General features: G+C 35.1%; 1 protein-coding gene across 2 annotated transcripts in view; it reads right to left on the minus strand.

Annotated features, from left to right (window-relative positions):
• ACBD6 (acyl-CoA binding domain containing 6) overlaps positions 1 to 24,765 on the minus strand; it is a 193,860-nt gene that overhangs the window by 164,637 nt on the left and 4,458 nt on the right. For both annotated transcript variants that reach the window (XM_057507916.1, XM_036905941.2), the window contains exons 2-3: positions 22,160 to 22,224; positions 18,106 to 18,202 (exon numbers count right to left, since the gene is read on the minus strand). In XM_057507916.1, coding sequence (XP_057363899.1) covers positions 18,106 to 18,202; positions 22,160 to 22,224 — 162 coding nt within the window. The remainder of the gene's footprint in view (positions 1 to 18,105; positions 18,203 to 22,159; positions 22,225 to 24,765) is intronic.

Consider the following 24,765-nt stretch of genomic DNA (forward strand, 5'->3'; position numbering starts at 1 on the left):
TTCATGTAATTGTATATTAATGATACCAAAAAAAAAAAAAAAAAAGGAATGTGAGTCCTAAAAGCATTCACAAGTTTTGTTTAAGTTATACTATGAAATCATTTTCTTAATGAAGAATGAAGTTGTCATTCAAAGGTTTTGCATACACACACATAGACATATACACACATACTGCCTCCTTTCTTCAGCTGGCAAATACAATAGAAGACAAGAAATGCACAGAAAGAATAGGAAATACCCAATGAATATACCAGATTAACATTTATTTGTCAGTTCCCCTCTGAAGCTAACCAAAACATTAAACATGCTTTTAACCACAAGTGGAACCACTGGATTAAACTAGCAAACATACACACACACACACACACACACACACACACACACACACACACTGGAGCATTAAGAATCCTAGAGTTCCATATTGTGCAATGCTTTATAAAATCAGTAGGGGAAAACATTTGTTTTCACTAACACACCATGCTTTTTTGTATCAGATATTACTTGTAAATATAGGCTAATAAATTTCACCCAAAATATATTCTATTTTTGTCCCTAATAACAAAACATTATAATGGAGTTCTGCTATTGGAATAAATGTTTTTGGAGTAAAAAAATAATCTCTTTATAATTTGGAAACTAGATAAACTCAGTTTCCATTACTAATTCCTAATGAACCACTTTAAGTTATTTTTAAATTACAACAAATCTGAAATAATAACCTACTCCAAAAGGAATAATTCCTAGATTATTTCCTCTGCTTGTGGCTTTAATATCATAATTCAATTAGTCTACTAAAATGTGTAACTGCTTTACTGACAAGGAAATATATCTTGTTACATTTTACAAAAAAGAAAGTCAAGAATTCTTTTGTAAAAGAAAAATTTAGTTACATAAGATACTAATTTTCTCTGAATTTTCTAGTAAATTTAGATTACCAAATGAAATTTATGTTGCTCATTTTTCTTAACTTACATGAATTGAATAAAATAACAAAATCTTTTCTCATTTTGAGTTTTCACCTATTATTCCAAGGGTATATTTCCATTTGGGGGATGTAAAGATAACAAGATGTTCTTTATTGAAATTTCATCTTTAATTAAACATATTTTGATTTATTAATTATAGCTAAAATTTTTTAATTTATAACCTTACAGTTACTAAAATATGTGTCTATAAGAGAAACAAAATCACAAAATAAGCACAATATAATAGTGTCTATCTTCACAGGAAAACACGGTAACTTTAAACTGTGAAACACTGCCCTCTTTAGTCCATTGAATTAAAAGACAATTCGATTTTCATAAATCACAGTATAAGCCAGGGAATTTTGGATTTTCCTTCCTTGTTCTTGAAGAAAAATTCTTCAGTTCTACAAAGCTCTTTTTAAAAAAAGGTTTATCTAAGCGAAATGCCTATTTCAAATATTCTTCAGCCTCTTCTAAGGTCTCTTCTCCTCTTCTGGCTCATACAAAACTATTTGCAGTTAAATATGGCATTAACTTTCATATTCCTGAATAAAGAATATAGTATTTAACTCTATCTAACCTAATTAATCCATATTGAACACATATGAGAAAACACAGACACAACCCATACAACAAAGGAATAAAGATACTGAATTTAGAATTCAATTTATACAAGGTCTTAACTTGATTTTCTCTTATCTTGGCACTTTCCTAATTGGGAAAGCTTCATAAAGCAAAAACAAGCATAACTATAGCACACTCAGGTGTTAAGCCAAACTCCAATTTTGAGTATAATTAGTCAGGATGGTGAAACAATATTGTAAGGAAATACAAACAGTCTAATGGTACTGGAACTTGAAAGACAAGGAGGGTAAGAGGTGACTGAAGTGTGGATATGAACCAGATTACAGTGGAATTTGTGCACTATACTAAGCCTATCAGTAAAAGGAAATCACTTTTAAACTGGGAAAACATGGTCAGACATGTATTTCAAATAAGTCATTTTAGAAGCAATTTGGGGGAAGAACTGAGTGGGACCAGACTCAACATGGAACACCTGTAGGAGGTATTGCAATGGCCTAGCGAAGAGATGATGGTGTACAAGACAAAGGTAAGGCGGATGGAAAAGTGATGGATGTGAAATATTCCAAAGGCAAAATCAGTGAGACTTGGTAACTAACTAAATGAGCCACTAAGAAGGAGTAAGGAAAGATTGGGGATTACTCGTAGGTTTCTCAGTTGAATTAACTAGGCATATGGAGGTAGTATTAAATAAGATAGGGAATAAAAGAAGAGAACAGTTGAACACAGGTGAGGGAGATAAAGGGGTGATGAGTTATATCTTGGGCTTGAGTTTGAAGTGCCACTGCAACACTAAAGTAGAAATGCCCAGCATGTATCCCGACCCATTAAACTAAGACAAAGTAAAAAAAGTAGAGCCCCTCGAGTTGAATGTAGCCTGTAGATGTGTCTGATTTGGGTCACATTGCATTTAACTTATTTTTTAAAGCCTCATCTAAAATAAAAGAGATTTTACATAAAAGCCTAGATTTCATATCTGATCAGGGTTTTCAGAGCAATAACCTGGTAGAGCTAAGGCCCAATTTCCCTATTGAAAAAAGGCATGCACAACCCTGTAAACCACAACCGCCATGACTGTGTAAGTTCCAACCCACTTCACTCACTTATGTTAATGGTCTGGACCTTTCAGGCATTTCACTTTTTAAAAATCTTTTTTGTGACCCTGGTCCAAAAACTCTGACTGTGTAAGTTCCAACCCACTTCACTCACTTATGTTAATGGTCTGGACCTTTCAGGCATTTCACTTTTTAAAAATCTTTTTTGTGACCCTGGTCCAAAAACTCTGAGCCCTGATCAGGATCACAGAAAGGACTGGGGCTAAAAAATAAATTTATATAATCAACATGGGCTGTAGTTAAACTACAAAAATGCTAGGAAGAAACATCAGCATAGGATGAATCCTTGGGCAAAACAACATTTAATCATGCAGACTTTGTGCTTTATGATACTCCTATCACCTTAGAATTGGCCTTTACCACACTCAAATCTTAATTTAAAATTCACTCTCTTCCCCCATGTGTGTATATTTTAATCTCTTCAGCAACACTGTTAGTACTTAACCATAAATTCTGAGTTTTTTACTTACTTCCAGATAGTTTTTTCAGGAATTAAAGTATCGTCTTATATATCTCATGTTCTATAAACTCAATACAGTAATCCCCCTAATAATGAACACAAGCTAAGCCCTGGAACTTGAAGAAACAAGACAGGAGCTAGAAGAGGGTTATAAATATGTCCTAAGAGAGAAATACAAATGATCAGTGTTATTTGAGAGGGAAATTAGAATAATCTAAAAACTACTTAGTAGATACCTTCCATGGCATCATCCTGTGCTAAAACCTTGTAGGCAGTATGAACGGGATACAAAAATGAATCCACCATGGTTCTAGACTCTGAGAAGCCTATAGGCTAGATGTAGTCCTATCAAGCATAAAGGTTAGAAGGGGTTCTGTCTGAGATGAGAGTTTTAATACATGAGAAAATGTAGCTTAAAGAATGATTCTGTACCATAAGACAGCTAGAGAAAAGAAACCCAATTCAATACCAGTACCTGACAGTCAACAAAAATTAAATCTGGATGAAAAAAAATTAAAGAAAATTAATTTTTGACAAAAATAAGCATACCTGCCTAATTAATTTTTTAAATATAAATCTCAAAACTTATGACTACCTTTACAGGTAAGCATACTGTATATGTACAGATTTATCTACTCTGATGTTCAATGATTTTTTTTATTTATTAAGGTATCATTGATATACAATCTTATGAAGGTTTTACATGAGCAACACTGTGGTTACTACATTCCCCCCTATTTGACGTTCAATAATTTTTTATAGGTAAAGATAAGCAGACGATGCTATAAAAACCACACATGAATAACAGTATGCTTTGCAAATATCTAGATGGTGCTTAACAGCCAGACAATCACTTAAATGGCCATTAGAACAAAAGAGAACAAACTGACTGTTCTCCCATCTATGCTATTTATCTCCATGGGCAATACACAAATAATACACTGGAGGCTAGTCTCAGAGTCATCAGACCAGTAAGGTGAAGAAAAGTAAAGTTCCCAAGAAATAAAGATCCCAAATAAACATAAAGTTTTAAATATCTAAGGAGTTAAAAAAGGGGGGGGCGGTGAGCAAGAGACTCGATGGTCGGTGAGCACCAAGGTATTAACAATAGTATTGAAACACAGCAAGCCCTAGAAATTCTAGAGAATAAAATTGTTGTGTGAAACAAACTGCTCCCTCTGGTGGTTACAAGAGGTTTTACTAAGTGTGAGTAGAAACGGAGGTAGAGGGCAAACAAATGAAACTGCAGCAGCTATCCAGATTAACCTTCATTCATATGTCGGACAAATAAGTGTTCAATGTACAAAGAACAATTTTTAAAAGAAAGAATTTAGAGTTCAGTGTTACGGAGGCAGCAATGCAGAATCACAGAAACAGTCACAGGGGGATCAGTACTTCTAGGAAACAGGACTGAATGAGATATGATGTGCAGCACAAGGAACTTTATAAAAGTCTTACTTTATACCTTTCCATGCTGCTTGAATTTTTATTTCCACATGCCTGTATTACTTTCATTAAAATATTATTAACTGGGCAATGAAGAATACCTATATTTTTTACAAGTTTCAAAGAGTGTTTTTCCCTTCTCATTCAGAGTAAAAGCCACAATCCTTATAACAGACTAGTCCATGTACCCCTCCCTACCTCATTTCCCCTTTCTATGTCCCCACCCATATACCCATTCAGTCCTCCTTGCAGTCTCTGGAGCACATCAGGCAGATCCTGGCTGTTCCTTCCATATGGAATGCTCTTCCCCAAATAACAGTTTCCCCTCACTCTTTCACTCCTTCAAATATGTGCTCAGTGTCACCTTTTCTGTGAGCCTTCCTTTCTTATTTAAAATTTGTTAACTCCACCTCCTATACACCGTATCCTTCTCCCCTGCATTCTCTCCATAGCATTAATCACCTTCTAATACACTATAATATTTACTTATTTATTTTATTACTTATGCCTGCCAGACTGGAAGCTAAGAGCAGGGCTGGTTCTCGTTGTTCCGTGCTGTATCCCCAGCCTCTAGAGCTAGAACTTGCACACAGTAAGTGTACAATTAATGAGAACAATGAATGAATGACTGATATCAACATTATCTTAGCAGAAGTCCAAAAGAGAGGATAACAGGCCACATTTTACATTTGGTTCAACATGAAACAGTAATCTATAACAGGTTAGGATAAAATTTTAATTATGTTTGCAAAATACATGATACTAGTCTTTTAATAAGTGAGATGTGAAGAAAGATCATTAATGTGTTGTTGGTTTGTTTGTTCTGCCCATTGTGTAGGACCAACAGATACCAAATGAACTCAGATCATTCTGCTATTAGTACTTAAAAGCCTTTACACAGGACTCAAAAGAAACAGTATTCATCACACTATGCATATGGAACAAAAATCTTCTCAAAGAGCTATGGAAAGTATCAAGTATTAGCTAGGCATTATAGACAAGCATCAAAATCTCCAACTGGAAAATGCCCTCTTCTAGAACTGTTAATTTATCTATCAGACCATAAAAACACATCTTCCTGTCCAGAGTAAAAAATACATAAAAATTGCTACAGACTTATAGTCTAGTGGTCCTTCTTTGTATGTCAGTGTTACATATTCAGAAACAAGCCACTTCAGAACAGGGTTACTTCTTGGTTCAGGAAATTCACAGTAAAAAGAATCTTAGTCTCCCAAATGACCAGAGTCAATTAGGTAGCGATCAGAAAAAACAGGGTAATGCAATTATTTCCTAATTTCACCAAATTTTTACAAAAATGCTGTATTTGTTAAAACATCAAATTATACACTTAACATTTGCACATTTCACTGTATATAAATTTTACCTTAAAAAAACAAAGAAGTGAAAACAAAACACCCCATAAACAAATAGTGAACTTCAGTTAGTAACTTGCTTTTCATAGTGTTATAGGCTAGCAATTCTGAAAATACTTTTTGTGTATTTCAAGGTTGAGCAAAGAAGTAAATAAAGTGAGAATATTGGGAGCCAGGGTTCTGTTGGAGAAAGGAGTTACAAAAATGGAAAGAGGGAAGATTAAAATGCACCCTGTAGTGTTAGGCTGGAAAGGAAAGTATCAGTATGAACTTGTGGTTTTTTATATATAAGTAGACAGGACATAGGATACAAATGTGAGAGAGGGTTACTTAGGTGTGTGTGTGTGTATATATATATATATATATATATACACACACACACACACACATACATATGTCTGTCTACAATGGATATATGTATGTCGATATCTATGCGTATATGTGTATATATATATGTTTATGTGCATATACACAGTTATAAGTATGCATGTGTGTGTGTATCTATGTGTACATACATTTGAGTGTATGTACTATTTAGTTATGTTTGCTAAAAGGGTCTAGAAGCAATGACACCTCAGTAGCAATGAGCATATCCAACACCCAGACCTGATTTCTAAATACTGTTCTCTACTAAAAGAAACCATAGGGAAACAGTCAATTCCAAGGCGAGGGTAGGGAAAGTCTAAGATGAGCCTGTGCAGTGGGCTGAAAGATATACCCACACCCTAATCCCAGGTACTTGAAAATGAGACCTTATTTGTAAATAGGTCTTTTCAGATGTAATCAAGTTAAGATGAAGTACATGGTCAACTAATGTTTGACAAGAGTACTCAGAATACGCAATGGAAAAAGAATAGTCTTTTCAATAAATGGTGTTGGGAAAACTGGATAACCACATGCAGAAGAATGAAAATGGCCCCTATTTTATACTACTCAAACAAATTAACTTGAAATGCATTAAGGATTTAAGCTTAAGAACCGAAATTATAAAACTCTTAAAAGAAAACATAGGGAAAAAGCTCCTTGACACTGGTCTTGGCAATGATTTTTTTCAATTTGACACCAAAAGCAAAAGCAACAATTAGTAAGTGGGACTATAACAAACCAGAAAACTTTTGCATGGCAAAAAAAAAAAAATCAATGAAATGAAAAGGGAACCTACAGAATAGGAGGAAATATTTGCAAATCATATTTCTGATAAAGGGTTAATATCCAAAATATAAAAGGAACTCATAAAACTCAACAGCAAAAAAAACAAAGTCTGATTTAAAAATGGACAGAGAAGATGACAGACATTTTTGCAAAGAAGACATAAAAACAGCCAAAAGAAAAAAAAAAAAACAGCCAAAAGGTATATGAAAAAGCACTTGACATCACTAACCATCAGGCTAATGCAATCAAAACCACAATGAGATATCACCTCAAATCTGCATACTAGGCTATCCTCAAAAAGACAAGAGCATAACAAGTGTTAGTGAGGAAGAAAAGCAAAGGGAACCCTTTGGTACAGCCACTATGGAAAACAGTATGGAGGTTTCTCAAAAATTAAAAATAGAACTCCTATGTAATCCAGCAATTCCACTTCTTGGTTTATATCCAAAGGAAATGAAAACAGAATCTTGAAGAGATATCTGTACTCCTGTGTTCATTGCTGAATTATTCATAGTAACTAACTGAGATAATGGAAACAACTTAAGTGTCTGTCAACAGATGACTGGATAAAGAAGATGTGGTAATATATACATATACAATGGAATATTACTCAGCCATTGAAAGAAGGAAAACCTGTTATTTGTAACAACATGAATGGACCTTGATACCACTATGCTAAGTGAATAAGACAGAGAAACACAAATACTATACATTTCTTATATGTGGAATCTAAAAAAGTCAAACTCACAGAGGCAGAGAGTAGAATGGTGTTTACCAGGGACTTGGTGGGTGGGAGTAGGCGGAAGGCAGGGATGGAAAAATGTTGATCAAAAGGTACAAACTTCTAGTTATAAGATGAATAATCTCTGGGGAGCTAATGTATACCATGGTGATTATAGTTAGTAATACTATATATTTGAAAGTTACCAAGAGAGTCGATCCTAAATGTTCACAAAAAGAAATAGTAATTATGTGACATGATGGAGATGTTTGCCATGGTAGTAATCATTTTGCAATATATAAGTGTACCAAATTAAATCAACACACTGTACACCTTAAACTTACATAATGTTATATGTCAATTATATCTCATAAAGTGGGGGGAAGAAGTTAAGATGAGGTTTAAGGTGGGCTCTAAATCAAATAAGAGAAAGGAGAGGGAGATTTGGATAGAGACACAGAGCATAAGGCCATGAAGATGGAGTTTGGAATTATGCTGCCACAAGCTAAGGAATACCTAAGAATACCAGAAGTTGGGTAGAGGCAAGAAGAATTCTTCCCTGGAGCCTTCAAAGAGAGCATGGTTCTGCTAACACTTTGATTTCAGACCTTTACCCTCCAAAACTCTAAGAGAATACATTTCTGTTGTTTGAAACTATGAAGTACAGTCTGTGGTACTTTAAGGCAGTAACCCTAGGAAACTAACACAGCCTGAAATATCTTGTTCCAGAAAGTAAGAAAATGATCAAAGAATGACAGGGACATAACAAAAGGACATAGAAAGCATCTTGAAGGGGCTCCCACTGGCCAAACAAACAATGATGGTAGTAGACTGAATAAAATAGAAATCCATGAGTATGTACTGATATAAATTCATGAATGTTGGGAGACACAGTCAAGCATTCGCTCTGAGTATTCCTATGCATTCTTGTTCAGTATGCCAGGCTCTGACCACTCCTCACCTGGGCCATTTCTCAGGGTTGTGTGTGCAGCTAGCCACATTCAGGAATGAGGTTAGTGTCTCCAATGACAGAGAGCAGGTTTGCTCCCATCTACTATAAAATTGGTGAATCCCCAAAGCTCAGTGCTCCTTCCCTACAGCAAATGCAGGAATCCATCTAGGCCCACCTGCGTCATCCCTGGGGGACTTAGGGGACATGAGAAACCAATGCAAATCAAATGAAGCTCATGCAGTTTGCCGCCATGAATAATAAAGTCCTCTGGCTCTGACCCAGAGTCCTGTACCTCTGCGGCATCTAAGAAATAGTAATAGACTAACTTATTAGCTTACAAGTAGGATACAAACCTAGACCTTTCACAGTTCTTTACAATGAATAAATAAATGTGGAGAAGGAAAAGCCTGTCCTTACACTTGAATGCCAAATAATCAATGCAGAAGAAATGATGGAGTTAAAAAGTCATTCGTGCATGTTAAAACTAGTAGATGAAATCTATGTACGTGTTAACTAGAGAGCAAATGCTAAACCAAATAAAAAAGATATTAACACAGTTTCAAGTATTATCCCACAAATTACTCACTAATGACACCGGGGAAAATAGAACTTCACAGTGCAGAAATCTGGCAGACACCACTTTAATCAAGTGATTAAAGTAACCATAACTAATACTGGAACAAATAGACATCATGTATCTCCTCACTGTAAGAACACAATCCTGTGGTATTTCTCCTAAAAATGTATGATCTCAATCTAATTATGAGGAAACATTAGACAAACCCAAGTTGAGAGACATTCTACAAAAAATTGACTTACATTCTTCAAAAATGTCTCAGTCAAGAGAGAAAAATAAAGGCTAAGAAAGTTCCAGATTAAAGGAGACTAAAGAAACATGACAACTAAATTCAATGCATGATCCTGAATGGAATGATGGTTCAGAATTTTTAAAAATAACCCTGAAGGACTTTGGATAAATCATAAATTTGAAATGGACTATGGCTTTGACAATAATACAGAATCAATGTTAGAATTCCTGATTTTGAGAAAAGAAAACTGTTGTACACTGCCAGTGAGAATGTAAATTTGTATGGACATTACGGGAAACAGTATAAAGGATCCCCCGAAAATTAAAAACAGAGCTCCCATATGAATAAATAGTCCTATTTCTGGATATATATCTATAGGAAATGAAATCAGGACTTCAAAGAGATATTTGCCTTCTCATGTTCACTGCAGCATTATTCACTGTAGCTAAGATATGGAAACAACCTAAGTACATCTATGAATGAATGGTTAAAGAATATGTGGTATGTACACACACACACACACTACAACACTATTCAGTCATGAGAAAGAAGGAAATCCTACCATTTGCAACAACATGAATGAACCTGGAGGACATTATGCTACATGAAATAAGGCAGAAAGAAAAAGACAAATTTATATGATCTCACTTATATGTGGAATCTAAAAAAATTAAAAAATCAGACTCATAGAATCAGAGGAGAATGGTATTTACCAAGGTCTGGTAGGGGAGGAAGACAGTGATGGGAAGAGGTTGGTCAAAGGGCACAAAGTTACTATTATATAGGATGACTAAGTCTAGAGATCTAATATACAGGCATGACTACAATAACACTTTTTTGTATTGAACACTAGAAATATGCTAAGATGCTCTCATCACACACAAAAAATGGTAACTATGTGAGGATATGACACATTAATTAGCTTGACTATAGTAATCATTTGACTACATATATCAAATCATCATGTGGAATACCTTAAATGTATACAATTTTGATTTAAAAAAGGAAAAAATATATATATATATAGCCCTGCAGGTACTATGAGGCCAGGGGTTCTAGAAAAAAAGAATTTCAAAAGAGTTTATGGTACCTTCCTAAAAATATTCCTGATTTTGACAATTATGACATAGTTCTATAAGAAAAGGTCCTTGCTCTCAGGAAATAATGAAGTTTTTAGTGGTAAAGGGACATGATGTCTCCAACTTATCTGAAATGGTTCAGAAAAAATTTATTTATATGTATGTGTGTATTTACATGCATGTGTACATGTAAACAGAGAGCAAATGCTAAATCAAATATAAACAGTTGGTGTATCTAAAGGCCATCCAGAAACTCCTTAAACTATTCTTGAAACTTAAAAAAAATTCTATGAACTATACATTAATTAATAATAATGTAGGTCATTAGTTATGAGTAAATACATTAGGTAATAATAATATATACTTGAAATTTGCTAAGAGAGTAGATTCCAAGTGTTCTCATCACATACAAAAGAAAACATGGTAACTATGGGAAATGATGCATATGTTAGTTTATGATAATCACTTCACAATGTATACATATATCAAATGTCAAAACATAATGTCATACACCTTGAATATATACAATTTATGTGAAAAATAGTAAAAATAAAAATAAGTTATGCCAAAATAAACTTACTCTCTTACTCTCCACCAAAAAAACAAATAAGGCAAAAGAATTGCATTGATTATATTAGACATGCAACAATACATTCTTGAGATAAGATGAAACATGAAAAACATAGTCAAAGGGGTACATTTTAAAAGATTGTTCATTTATACTTGAAGATACCATGTAGCTTTGATTTAAAAAGTAACTACATTTACTTGAATTTTTTATACACAAAAGTTTACTCTAGATGTATAAAATATATTTTATATGTAGAATTTATATATTAATATTTTATTGTTATATATAATATATAAGTTGATGCTTTGTATATAAATATATATAACACATCAGCTAGAGAACAGATAGCAAGTCTAAGAGTGGAACTCTGGACTCACACAAGCAAATCTTAGCAGCATCAGCTGGCTAAACTTAGGCAAGGTAGTAAACCTCTCTGTATTGGAATTTCCTAATTTTTAAAATGTAGACAGTAATAATTTCTAATTCTTAAGATTCTTATGAAGATTTCAAAGGACAATACATGTAAAGAGCTTTGCACATTCACCACATGACAGTTATTATTTCATTGTTTTTAGAAACAAATATTAAAAGAAAATGATTCTTTAACCTAAAAGATAATGAAATGAATACTAACTCTCTTGAGATTGAGGTTATGCTCTGCCCCTCACCAGTCAAACTACAAGGGTAAAAAAGCTGTAGGACAAAGGGGAAAGGCTCAGAGTGTTTCAAATAAAAATTTAAATATACATAAAACATAAAATTCCTCTTAACAACTAGATTATAATGTTAAAATATTTTTAGAACAATGTATTAAAGAATGATCTTTAGAAAGTGCCTTTTGTTCTTTTGGTATATTCAAGTTTATGTTCAATAAATGAAATTTAGATATTCTTAAAAAGCATCCCTAATGCCTTAATTTTTAAAAGGCATGCTTAATCCTTAAAGAACTACATTACCACTTGGACTCTGCAAGCATTTGTAAGAGTCATAGTTAATGTAATTTTATGTAGTAATTAAGGTATTAAAGGTAAGAAATCATAAATTCTGTGACTTACCAGAAGTTACACACTCAAATGCCTGCATAGGCAGGCATCAGAAACAGTCAAGTATAAACCAATAGGGAAGAACTGAGACCACAGTGATTGGACCTGAAGAGTAAGTCCTCACCTAAAGGCATTCAAATTCAAGTTTTCTTTTGTTTTTTTAAACAGTGTGCCATGTGTGTTCAAGCTGAGTTCAGCTCAATGGGGCACTTGTTTTGACTACTGAATTTCAGATTTTATGTCCTTAAGACCTTTACGATATATATTTGTAGGCAAAATTGATGTATTATTAAATATTGATGAAATGGAATATTTCTTAGAATGAATACTCATGCACATCAAAAGCATCAGGAAATATTCAATGACTTCCAAAAGGCAGTCATATCATTAAAGATATCCTAAGTTGGCTATTCTTACCTGTTGTACTCATAAGTAAGATATATTTTTATACACCATAATATGTACTCTTTAAGGTTCCTTATAACACTAACATTTTAAGATTCCATGATTGATAGAACAAAACTCCTTCATACTGGTAATAAATATGTACCCCGGAAATAATTTAATTATTCCAAGAAACACTGAAAATTGCTGAATTTATTCACCAGCGAAAGATATGGCCTAAATATTTTTAATGAAAAGAAACATTCAATTTGCATTTTGACATGGTACCAATGCAGTCTTTATCCCACTGAAATGCCTCTGAACCATGTTTTAAAAAATGTTTTAAATAAAATAGCAAACCCTACCTTTATTAAATTATTTCTAGATGTTCTCCAATGAGCACACTAGAAAAAGAGAGTACACATAAGTGAACTACATCCAATGCCCCCAAAGTCCAAAGAAATCTCTCCTTCCACTGGATTCCCTGGACTGGTGTTATTTTTGTTTTATACTAATACCATATTTTGGTTATGTTTTATCTCCTCAAATATATTTTAAGCTACGTAATGTCAGAAAGTGTGTATGTCTTACTCATATTTAATTCTACCAATAAGCATGTTGTACTTGCACAGAAGTTTCTCATTAAAAAAATCCAAGACAAGATGGGAGTGGAAAAGATGGCGGTGTGAGAAGTGAGGCAGAAACCTCCACCCAAAACCACATATAACACAAAAATGCAGCAAAAACAACTAATCCTGAGAGAATGATCTGAAGATGCAAAACAGACTGCCTACATCAGGGAAAAAGAGAAAGCCTCACAGAATGGGTAGAGTAGCAAAGCTGTGATCTGGCAGAACCCAAGCCCTCTCCCAAACCCAGCTCACAGGGAGGAGGAAGAGAAACGGAGAGGGGAGGGAGTAGAAGCCCAGGACTGCTAAACACCCACCCCTTGAGATCTGCTCCGGGAGCATGAACCCACATTACATGGTGCCTGGGAGATAAGAGGGGTTGGAAAGCAAAAGACAGGCAGAATACAGGGAGAGACTTGAGATTCCAGCTGCTTGTGGAGAACAGGTACCCACAACTGGCCTCTATAGGACAAAACAAAGGCAGTCACTTTGAAAGTCTTTCCAACAGCGAGAGGGGTCCTAAAGGGGCAAGGATTATTACACAAACCTTGCAGCTGAGGAGAAAGGACAGGTAGACAAGATCGTCCTGGCACACTCAGCCTAGCAATTTGGGAATTTTCAGGAGCTTCAGATGCTTCATCCTGCTGCCATTGCGCCAGACTGAGGGTGGCCCCGCCTATGGCAGCTACAGGGGAGTAACACAGAGGCTCCTCCCTGTGTACTCAGCCCACTGGCCCTGGCTGTGGAGGCAGGCACTGCAGCCGGGAAGAAAGAAAGAGCTCTTTCCTCGGCAGGCTTGGGCACCAGGCCTGCAATCCCCACCATTGCTCCACGTGCTGGGCAGCTCCAGAGAGTAGAGCATCTGGGCACTAGAGGGTGCCACCTACACAAAATTATTATTCCATAGTAATCATTAGAAATATGAAACAGCAAAGGAATTTAGTCCAAACAAAAATCCCTCAAACACCAGAAAGAGGGCTAAGTGAAACTGAAATCACCAATCTTCTTGATAAAGATTTCAAAATAAAAACCATAAACATGCTCACAGAGCTACAGAAAAATATTCACGATTTCAGGGAGGACTTCAAGAAAGAGATAGAAACTTTGAAAAATATAGTATCTGAAATGAAACATACAATGGAGGGATTTAAAGGCAAATTAGATGAGAGACAGAAGATGGTAAATGAAATAGAAATTATAATGAGAACAGGAAAACAAGCTGAGGCACAGAGAGAAAAAGGATCTCTAGGAATGAAAGAATAAGATAACTTACTATTCAAACAGAACAATATTCACATTATATGGGTACCAGAAGCAGAGAGAAAAAGGGATAGAAAGTCTCTTTGAGGAAATAATTGCTGAAAACTTCACCAGTCAGGGGAAGGAAATAGTCTCTAAGGTTATGGAAGTGCAGAGATATCCCAGCACAAGGGACCCAAGGAAGACAACACCAAGACATATAGTAATTAAAATGGCAAAGATCAAGGACAAGGACAGAGTATTAAAAGCAGCCAGAGAGAGAAAAAAGATCATGTACAAAGGAAAGCCCATCAGGCTATCATCAGAATTCTCAGCAGAAACATTACAGGCCAGAATGGAGTGGCATGATATACTTAATGCACTGAAACAGAAGGGCCTCAAGCCAAGAATACTCTACCTGGAAAGATTATCACTTAAATTAAAAGCAAGGATTAAACAATTTCCAGATAAGCAAAAGTTGAGGAAATTTACCTCCCACAAACCATCTCTACAGTGTATTTTGGAGGGACTGCTATAGATGGAAGTGCTCCTAAAGCTAAATAGCTGTCACTAGAGAAAATAAAACCACAATAAAGGAAGTAGACCAACTAATTACAAAGCAAATGCAAAATTAAATCAACTACCCACAAAGTCAGTCAAGGGATACACAAAGAGTACAGAATATGACACCTAATATTTAAATAATGGAGGAGGAAAAAAAGAAGGGGAAAAAAGAAACCTTTAGATTGTTTGAAATGGCATAATAAGCAAGTTAGGTTAGACTGCTAGACAGTAAAGAAGCTGCCCTTGAACCGTTGGTAACCATGAACCTAAGCCTGCAATGGCAGTAAGTACCTACCTATTGATAATCACTCTAAATGTAAATGGACTGAATGCACCAATCAAAAGACAGAGTTACAGAATGGTTAAAAAAAAAAAAAAGACCCATCTATATGCTGCCTACAAGAGATTCACTTCAAACTCAAAGACATACATAGGCTAAAAGTGAAGGGATGGAAAAAGATATTTCTTGCAAATAATAGGGATAAAAAAGCAGGAGTTGCAGTATTTGTATCAGACAAAAAACACTTCAAAACAAAGAAAATAACAAGAGACAAAGAAGGACATTACATAATGATAAAGGGGTCAGTCCAACAACAGGATATAACCATTAAAAATATTTATGTTCCCAATATAGGAGCACCTAAATATGTGAAAGAAATACTAACAGAATTAAAGGGGGAAATAGAATGCAATGCATTCATTTTAGGAGACTTCAACACATCACTCACTCCAAAGGACAGATTAACCAGACAGAAAATAAGTAAGGAGATAGAAGCACTTAACAACACATTAGAACAGATGGACCTAACAGACATCTACAGAACACTCCACCCAAAAGCAGCAGGATACACATTCTTCTCAAGTGCACATGGAACATTTTCAAGAATACATCATATACTAGGCCACAGAAAGAGCCTCAATAAATTCAGAAGGATTGAAATTGTACCAACCAGCTTCTCAGACCACAAAGGTATGAATCTAGAAATAAATTACACAAAGAAAACAAAAAAGCCCACAAACACATGGAGGCCTAACAACACGCTCCTAAATAATTAATGGATCAATGACCAAATAAAAACAGAAATCAAGCAACATGTAGAGACAAATGACAACAATAACTCAATACCACAAAATCTGTGGGATGCAGTGAAGGCCTTGCTAAGAGGCAGGTACACTGCAATACAGGCTTACGTCAGGAAAGAACAATCCCATATAAACAGTCTAAAGTCACAATTAACAAGAAAAAGAAGAACAAATGAGGTCCAAAGTCAGTAAAAGGAAGGACATAATAAAGATCAGAACATAAATAAATAAAATCGAGAAGAATAAAACGACAGAAAGAATCAATGAAACCAGAAGCTGGTTCTTCAAGAAAATTAACAAAATAAACTCCTAGCAAGACTTATCAAGAAAAAAAGAGTCTATACACATAAACAAAATCAGAAATGAGAAAGGAAAAATCACTACGGACACCACAGAAATACAAAGAATTAGTAGAGAATACTGTGAAAAATTATATGCTAACCAATTGGATAACCTAGACAAAATGGACAACTTTCTAGAAAAATACAACCTTCCAAGATTGACCCAAGAAGAAACAGAAAATCTGAACAGAGCAATTACCAGCAATGAAATTGAACTGGTAATCAAAAACCTACCTAAGAACAAAACTCCCAGACCAGATGGCTTCACCACTGAATTTTATCAAACATTTAGAGAAGACCTAGTACCCATCCTCCTTGAAGTTTTCCAAAAAGTAGAAGAGGAGGGAATACTCCCAAACTCATTCTATGATGCCAGCATCACTCTAATACCAAAACCAGACAAAGACACCACAGAAAAAGAAAATTTCAGACCAATATCTCTGATGAACATACATGCAAAAATACTCAACAAAATATTAGCAAACTGAATTCAAAAATACATCAAAAAGATCATCCATCATGATCAAGTGGGATTCATTCCAGGGATGCAAGGATGGTACAATATTCAAAAATCCATCAACATCATATAGCATATCAACAAAAACAAGGACAAAAAATCATAGGATAATCTCAGCATCAGATGCTGAAAAAGCATTTGACAAGATTCTATATCCATTCATGATAAAAACTTTCAAAAAATGGGTATAGAGAGCAAGTGCCTCAACATAATAAAGGCCATATATGACAAACCTACAGCCAACATCATACTTAACAGTGAGAAGCTGAAAGCTTTTCCTTTAACATCGAGAACGAAACAAGGATGCCCACTCTCCCCCCTTTTATTCAACATAGTATTGGATATCCTAGCCAAGGCAATCAGACACATCAAGAAATAAAAGGCATCCAGATTGGTAAGGAAGAAGGTAAACTGTCGCTGTTTGCAGATAACATGATATTGTGTATTAAAAACCCTAAAGAATCCACCCAAAATACTAGAACTAAGTAGAGTTACCAAAGGGAAGGGGTTGGACAGGGTGGAGGGGGAGGGAGGGAGAAGGGGATTAAAGGGCATTGTGATTAGCACACATAATGTAGGTGGCTCATGGGGAAGGCAGTACAGCACAGAGAAGACAAGTAGTGACTCTATAGCATCTTACTGTGCTGATGGACAGTGACTGCAATGGGGCATGGGGGGGGACTTGATAATATGGGTAATCATAATGTTGTTCATGTGAAACCTTCTTAAGATTGTATACCAATGAAATCTGAATAAAAAAGTCGAAGAGAAACCTACTATTTCTCAAGATAATAATGATCTTGTTAAATTCTTTCAAATTTTGAAATGAATTTTTACATGACTGAAATTATTATTATGCTTTTAAACTCCTCTACAATTCAGAGAAGTTCTCAGTATCATTAGCTGGTAATGTTAATATTTAAGCAATAGTACTTTTAGATAAATATATTGTAATGATTTTATAATCTTTTGAGAAAATGAAACTTTGTCAATGTTACTTAAACCTAAGCTTAGTTTTAAACACTTACTTGAGAGAAAGATGCTGTTTTTGGAAAGTATTATATAATCATTAAGTCTTACCTGAGGATTCCAACCTGGATCCAATTTTTTAACTAGTGCAATATACTCCTGCATTGCTTGGCTGGAACTTGAATCACCCACCGCTTTCCATGCTTCCCTATAGTGCAGAATATCCAAAATGACATGATCATTTACTATGTCACACAAACACTGTATTTCTTTTTATTATTTAAAAAATTGCATACACATTTTAAGCTTCTGGGAATATAGCTATAAGCAGCCATAGATGAGTAGCCCACTTTTTTTGCATTTACTTGGCCTACAGCAAGACAGACCTTATCACCCCACCTAGGGAGCCTTTTTAGACATTTTTTTCCCTAAATCCTCTCCCATGAAATTTTAATAACACAGATATATTGCTTATCTGTTGAATTTTGGAAGAACACAGACCACTGTAATACCTAAGATTTTATAACTTTCAAAACCCAACTTCCACCCCTGTTGAAAATGTATAGTCCACAGACCAACAGAAGTAGTTCCTGTCTTATGAATTAACTGTGGTTATGGCATTTTGGTAGTACAACTAATCATCACACAAAACAGCACTTCCTGGGAAGATGCTTCAAGCTTCTTATTTAACATGTGAGAAATATACCTTCCCCTACTGCTACTATCTCATCTATTAGCTGCTAGAAGTGGAACCTAAGGAAGTCCTCAGGCATTGACTTCAAAAGAGAGGGGTGGTGAAAAGTAAACTCGAAATGGATCAAAGATCTGAATGTAAGTCATGAAGACATAAAACTCACAGAAGAAAACACAGACAAAAATCTCTTGAATATAAACACAAGCAACTTTTTTCTTAACATGTCTCCTTGGGCAAGGGAAACAAAAGCAAAAATGAACAAATGGGACTACATCAAACTAAAAAGCTTCTTGTACAGCAAAGGACATCAGTAGAACAAAAAGGTTTCCTACAATGTGGGAGAATATATTCATAAACGACTTATCCAATAAGGGGTTAACATCCAAAATATATAAAGAACTCACATGCCTCAACACCCAAAAAACAAATCATCTGATTAAAAAATGGGCAGAGGATCTGAACAGACATTTCTCCAAAGAAGAAATTCAGATGGTCAACAGGCACATGAAAAGATGTTGCACATCGCTAATCATCAGGGAAATGTAAATTAAAACCACAAATGCTCGCGTGGATGCGGACAAAGGAGAACCCTCCTACACTGCTGGTGGGAATGTAAATTAGTTCAAACATTGTGGAAAGCAATACAGAAGTTTCTCAAAAAACTAAAAACAGAAATAACATTTGACCCAGTCATTCCACTCCTAGGAATTTATCTGAAGAAAACAAGATCCCTGATTCAAAAAGACATATGCACCCCTATGTTTATCGCAGCACTATTTACCATAGCGAAGATATGGAAGTAACCTAAGTGTCCATCAGTAGATGAATGGATAAAGAAGATGTGGTACATACACACAATGGAATACTATTCAGCCATAAGAAGAAACAAATCCTACAATTTGCAACAACATGGATGGAGCTAGAGGGTATTATGCTCAGTGAAATAAGCTAGGTGGAGAAAGACAAGTACCAAATGATTTCACTAATTTGTGGAGTATAACAACAAAGCAAAACTGTAGGAACAAAATAGCAGCAGACTTACAGACTCCAAGAAGGGACTAGCGGTTACCAAAGGGGAGGAGCAGGGATGGCGGGTGGAGAGGGAGGGAGAAGGGGATTAAGGGGCACTATAATTTGCAATCACAATATAGGCAGGTCATAGGGAAGGCAGTAGAGCATGGAGAAGACAAGTAATGACTCTATAGCATCTTACTATGCTGATGGACAGACAGTACTGCAATGGGGTGTGTGGGGGGGACTTGATAATATGGGTGGATATTGAAACCACAATGTTTTTCATGTGAAACCTTCATAAGTTATATATCAATGATACATTAATTAAAAGTAAAATAAAATAAAATAAAATAAAAAAGTAAGGAGTAGTGAGCACAGAGAAAAGAATACTCATGAGTAAGAAGGTAGGAATATCCTGATGTATAAATACCAAGAGTAATATTTTGTCCTGAGCTCCCTCAGGTTACCTTTTTTCTTTTTTTATGCAAACTTCCAGGATAGGCCCCTTCTTGGTTCTCCCTTCCAATTCTCTCTACTTCCACCCAGGAAGTAGACCCACTGACCCACTGACCCACTGTAAAACAGACTCAGTCCCACAGCTTTTTCACTACTTTCCTGCTCCTATGATGAGTATAACATCTCTCTCAGGTTTTATAAATTTATTTTTACAGAACCTCTAGAGAGTTATTTGTATACATCCTAACACTTTACCCCTAATTATATCAGCATATATCAGACTGAGGAAATTCAGTATCAATACTATTACATAAATACATATACCACATTCATTATGTCCCTAATTTCCCAAAATGTCCTTTCTAGATTTCTTCTCCCAGACCAGGAGCCAACCAAGATTCACACACAGCATTGAGTTTCATGTATCTTTAGCCTTTTTGGCCTACCATGATACTGATACCTTTTAAGAGTCCAAACCAGCTCTTTTATAAAATATTTCTCAAGTTGGATTTGTCTAATTATTTCTTCACCTACAGTATATTCTTGCTAAAAATAATCATGATTAGAATCAGGTTAAACATTCTGCAAGAGCAACACATAGTGACATGCATGTCATCACATCCAGGGCACAAGTTTGTCCCATCATCAGTAAGATAAAGGTTTGGTAAAATCAGTATCTCCCATTTTCTTCTTTGTAATTAGTAAGTAAATTGTGGGTCAGAATGTGTAACTATTGCTTCTCAGCTCTTCACCTAATGATTTCAGCATCCACTGATGATTCTGGCCTGAATTATTATTGTAGTGGTCTGAAAATCTAAACTTTTTAAAATTGCTAAAAATAATGAAAAGACACACAAGCAAGGAGAATAATAATGGTGAAGTTATGAAATTTCATAAATTCAAACAAAAAACTCACAATAAATGTTACGTCTGGTATTCTCTATAACAGTATAAAATGCCAATTAGAGGATGATTTGTATGATCAGCAAAGAAAGCTTCCGCCAGAATGAAAATCAGAGTACTGCTTCCTTTACTCAGAGTGTCCTACACACCAGTCAGTCAGCTGAACCACACAGTGTGCTTAATGACATAACTGATCTACATTCGGGTTCAAGCTTTCCATCTCCTTACAGCTGGGTAACTAATAGTTCACAGTCAGGAAACTTGTCCAGGAGACCACATTCTGAGCAGCACTGCTCTAGAACGTAAAAATATAATCCACTTTTAGGACTTCTCTCTATAACCATATTTCATCTTTTTTTTTTAAAACCCTACACCATATACTTTTAATTCCAATACTTGTGCTCTAAGTCCTTCCTTCTATACCTAAGTTTCCCTAATTGCATGCAATTTCTCTTTTTTTTAACTTAGACAATATGAGAGGAAATAAGACCTCATTGGATAAGAGGGAATCTCTGAATTATAAAAGAATTGGGGAGTGTATAACCTTTGTATGTATTCAGGAAAGACGTGCACTCAGTATCCGCTTTTTTCCTTCTACCCTAGAGGTTATTATAAGCACATCTTTCCATTGGGGCTCGGGTTGGTGGGGACAGAGGACCAAGAGATGAGGAGATAAAATTGGGGCAGGGGAGAAGAGTGAAAATGTGGATTTACCTGCTCTTCTCCCTTCCCATCCTCCTGGCCTTCTCCCAAAAATCCCTTCAGAGAGGGGAGAATAGAGAAGCCATTAGGAGCTGTATGATGAGTGCGGAAAATCTCAAGCAATAGGTCTTATTGCTTATCCTCTCTGAGAAGCTATTCATATGCAAAGAATGTATTTTGTAGTGCACTATTTAAATATACCAACATCACGACATAAGAATCCTTTAAGAGACTTAACTAAAAGTGGATTCTTTTAATCTCTCTTCCCAATTTGCTAACACAGTCCACAGCTGAGAGACTGATATAAAAATAATTATTTAATCTGTTCATTGCTTTGTAATTCCTAAACACCTAAACCATTTCCCACAACCTCATTAGATTCCAAGAATTTCTTACCATTTTTGCTTTCCTTCAAAATCAAAGAAGCTTGGTTTAGGAGTATTGCAATTGCCAACTTTGACCTAAAGGAAGGGGGTGAAAATCAAGAATTTATTTTTCAAAGAAATGGCAGAGAAATTTTTATTTTCAAATGTATTATAAGTAACTAGTAACAGATTAGAAAATATTTGCATCTATACAGAATAACAAAATTTAACATTATTTGCAAAAGTAAACAAAAAGAAGCCCCCAAACTTTAAATGAAGGTTGCTTTGACTTACTGCATAAAACAGCTGTTCTCTAATACTGCAAAACATAAAAAATATGGGTGACAAACAGTTATATTCCTAAATTAGTGAGCAAACTATATGTATAAGACAAAGTCATAGATCATGCAAACCTTATTACCATATATAATACAGAACTTTTAAACATGTAATAAGCAAGCTTAAAAGTACAGTTTATCAGAATTCCTATTATTTATGCTGATTCTCATAACACTACCAGCATTTTCTCTCCCAAACATTTCTCTCCAGCATAATGCATTGTTTTTAAAGTGCCCTATTATGAAACTAATCAATATAAATTTAGATCCTGAAACCATGCAAAAAAATTCCAAGAGTTTCTCAACATAAATTCTATCCCACAATATTCTCATTTGCAGATGCTTATTTTTAATCTTCAAATAACATCTGTAGTTAAGCTATCCAGTAATTATTTTCATTATGAAAAGCATAAATAGAATTCACACAAGTGCAAAATTCATTATACAACCCTGATTCCCAGTGCCAGAAGTAATCTCTCTGATGAACTCTCATAACACTTCGTATGCCTGATAGCACTTTTCACCTTGACCTTGTTTTAGGAAGTTTTGTGTAGTCTCATCTTTCTATCAGAACACCAGCCTCTAAGAAACCGTACTTCACTCACTCATTGCACCTAAGATTGAATCTAACTTAAGGTAGTAAAAAATGTTTACTGAACACAGAACAAATATGTTAGGTATGTGTCCAACAAAATATACCTATTTTACCTAAGGCTAAATACCACAATTTGACCCCAATTTATTTCTATTAGAAGGGACTATCCCATTACCTCCTATTAGTCTTACACACTTGAATTTTGCTAAAAGCAAACTGATAGTCTACTCACCAGATGGGTCTACTCATTGCTTTAAGGATTTTTATTTTGAATTTTGCTCATGTTATCCCCCTCACCTCTTCTTCCCTCAGCTTTTCAAAATGCTACACTTCCTTTCAGCCCTACTGAAGTTCAGATTCTTGGAACACTTTCAGTCTACAATGATCTCATCCACCTCTGTATTCATAACAATTATCATCTCTATCATTTGCTTAGCAATTCACCACATTAAGATGTACACTTATACAGAAGCAACCCTGCTATGATGGCACAGAGGGAAGAAAAGTTGAGAGCAGAAGCTGCATTTCTTGAACAATCAACATAAACCAAAAGCTTACATATGTGGAATGAGCCACACAATAAATCCTGTCAGGTTTGCCATTAGAAACTCATTTTATGAATGAGTATAGAGAAGCCAAGGAGAATTGTAGCAGTTCACACATTAGTAAATCCTGAATTCATAGTCAAGATTTGAATACAGGACAACTTGACTCTAAAGTCCAATATTCCTTTACTATCCCACTCTGTTTTACATGCTAAACAGAATCTAGGCTTCAGTTCTGTCATCTCTAAAATCACTTGAACTACTGGATTATTAGAAAAGATACGAACAAATAGACATCATGAAATCAGTAGTTACTATTTTTTATTTTTATCCAGACACCAGCCAGTGGCAGAAACAAATACCAATATGATCTCCATTTCTCCCACAGTGATAGATGTCCCAGAAGGACACGTGGTCGTGTAGCTAAATGTTACATGTGGCCATGCAACCTCTGCTCAGGTTCAGGGGAATGGATGTGTATGAAAGAGATAAAATACCTTCTTTAAAAAAAAAAAAGGTAGGTTTGTCTTTCTCCTTCCCTTTGCCCTGGCTAGAACATGCAAGTGGTGGTGGTGAGCCATCTCTGGCCTTGGAAAAAGGATCTGAAGGCAGCAGTTCTCAAACTTTTTGGTCTCATGATCTCTTTACTCTTAGAAATTGAGGAACCACAGAGTTTTTGTTCTTGTGGGTTATATCTATCTTTATTTACCATATTAGAAACTAAAAGACATTTTAATAATAAACTCATTAAATGTTAACATAAATAACAAAACTTTTATGAGAACTATATGTTCTAAAACAAAAAAAAATTGGTGAGAAAAGTGATATTTTGTATTTGGAAATCTCTTTAATGTCTGCTTAAGAGAAGGCAGTTGTACTCTCATGTCTGTTGCACTCTATCTTGTTTTGGATGATGGGTATGAAGAAAACTCAGCTCTGTACAGATACTCTGTTAGAAAAGAAGGAAGTATGTCAGGAGCATTTTCAGATTATTGTGGATATTCTTCTTTGACATCACACCAAAATTCAACAAGCAGCGGTTTCTTTAAGGTTAGCTACACTGAAGAATCTGGTCATATCAATGGATTTTTCATACTGTTCCATTAAAATCCATGGGTCTGACTTCACTGTGAGTGGATCTTTTACCCATACATAATAA

This window comes from Manis pentadactyla, chromosome 9 (genome assembly GCF_030020395.1).
Source record: "Manis pentadactyla isolate mManPen7 chromosome 9, mManPen7.hap1, whole genome shotgun sequence".
Classification (NCBI taxonomy): Eukaryota; Metazoa; Chordata; class Mammalia; order Pholidota; family Manidae; genus Manis; species Manis pentadactyla.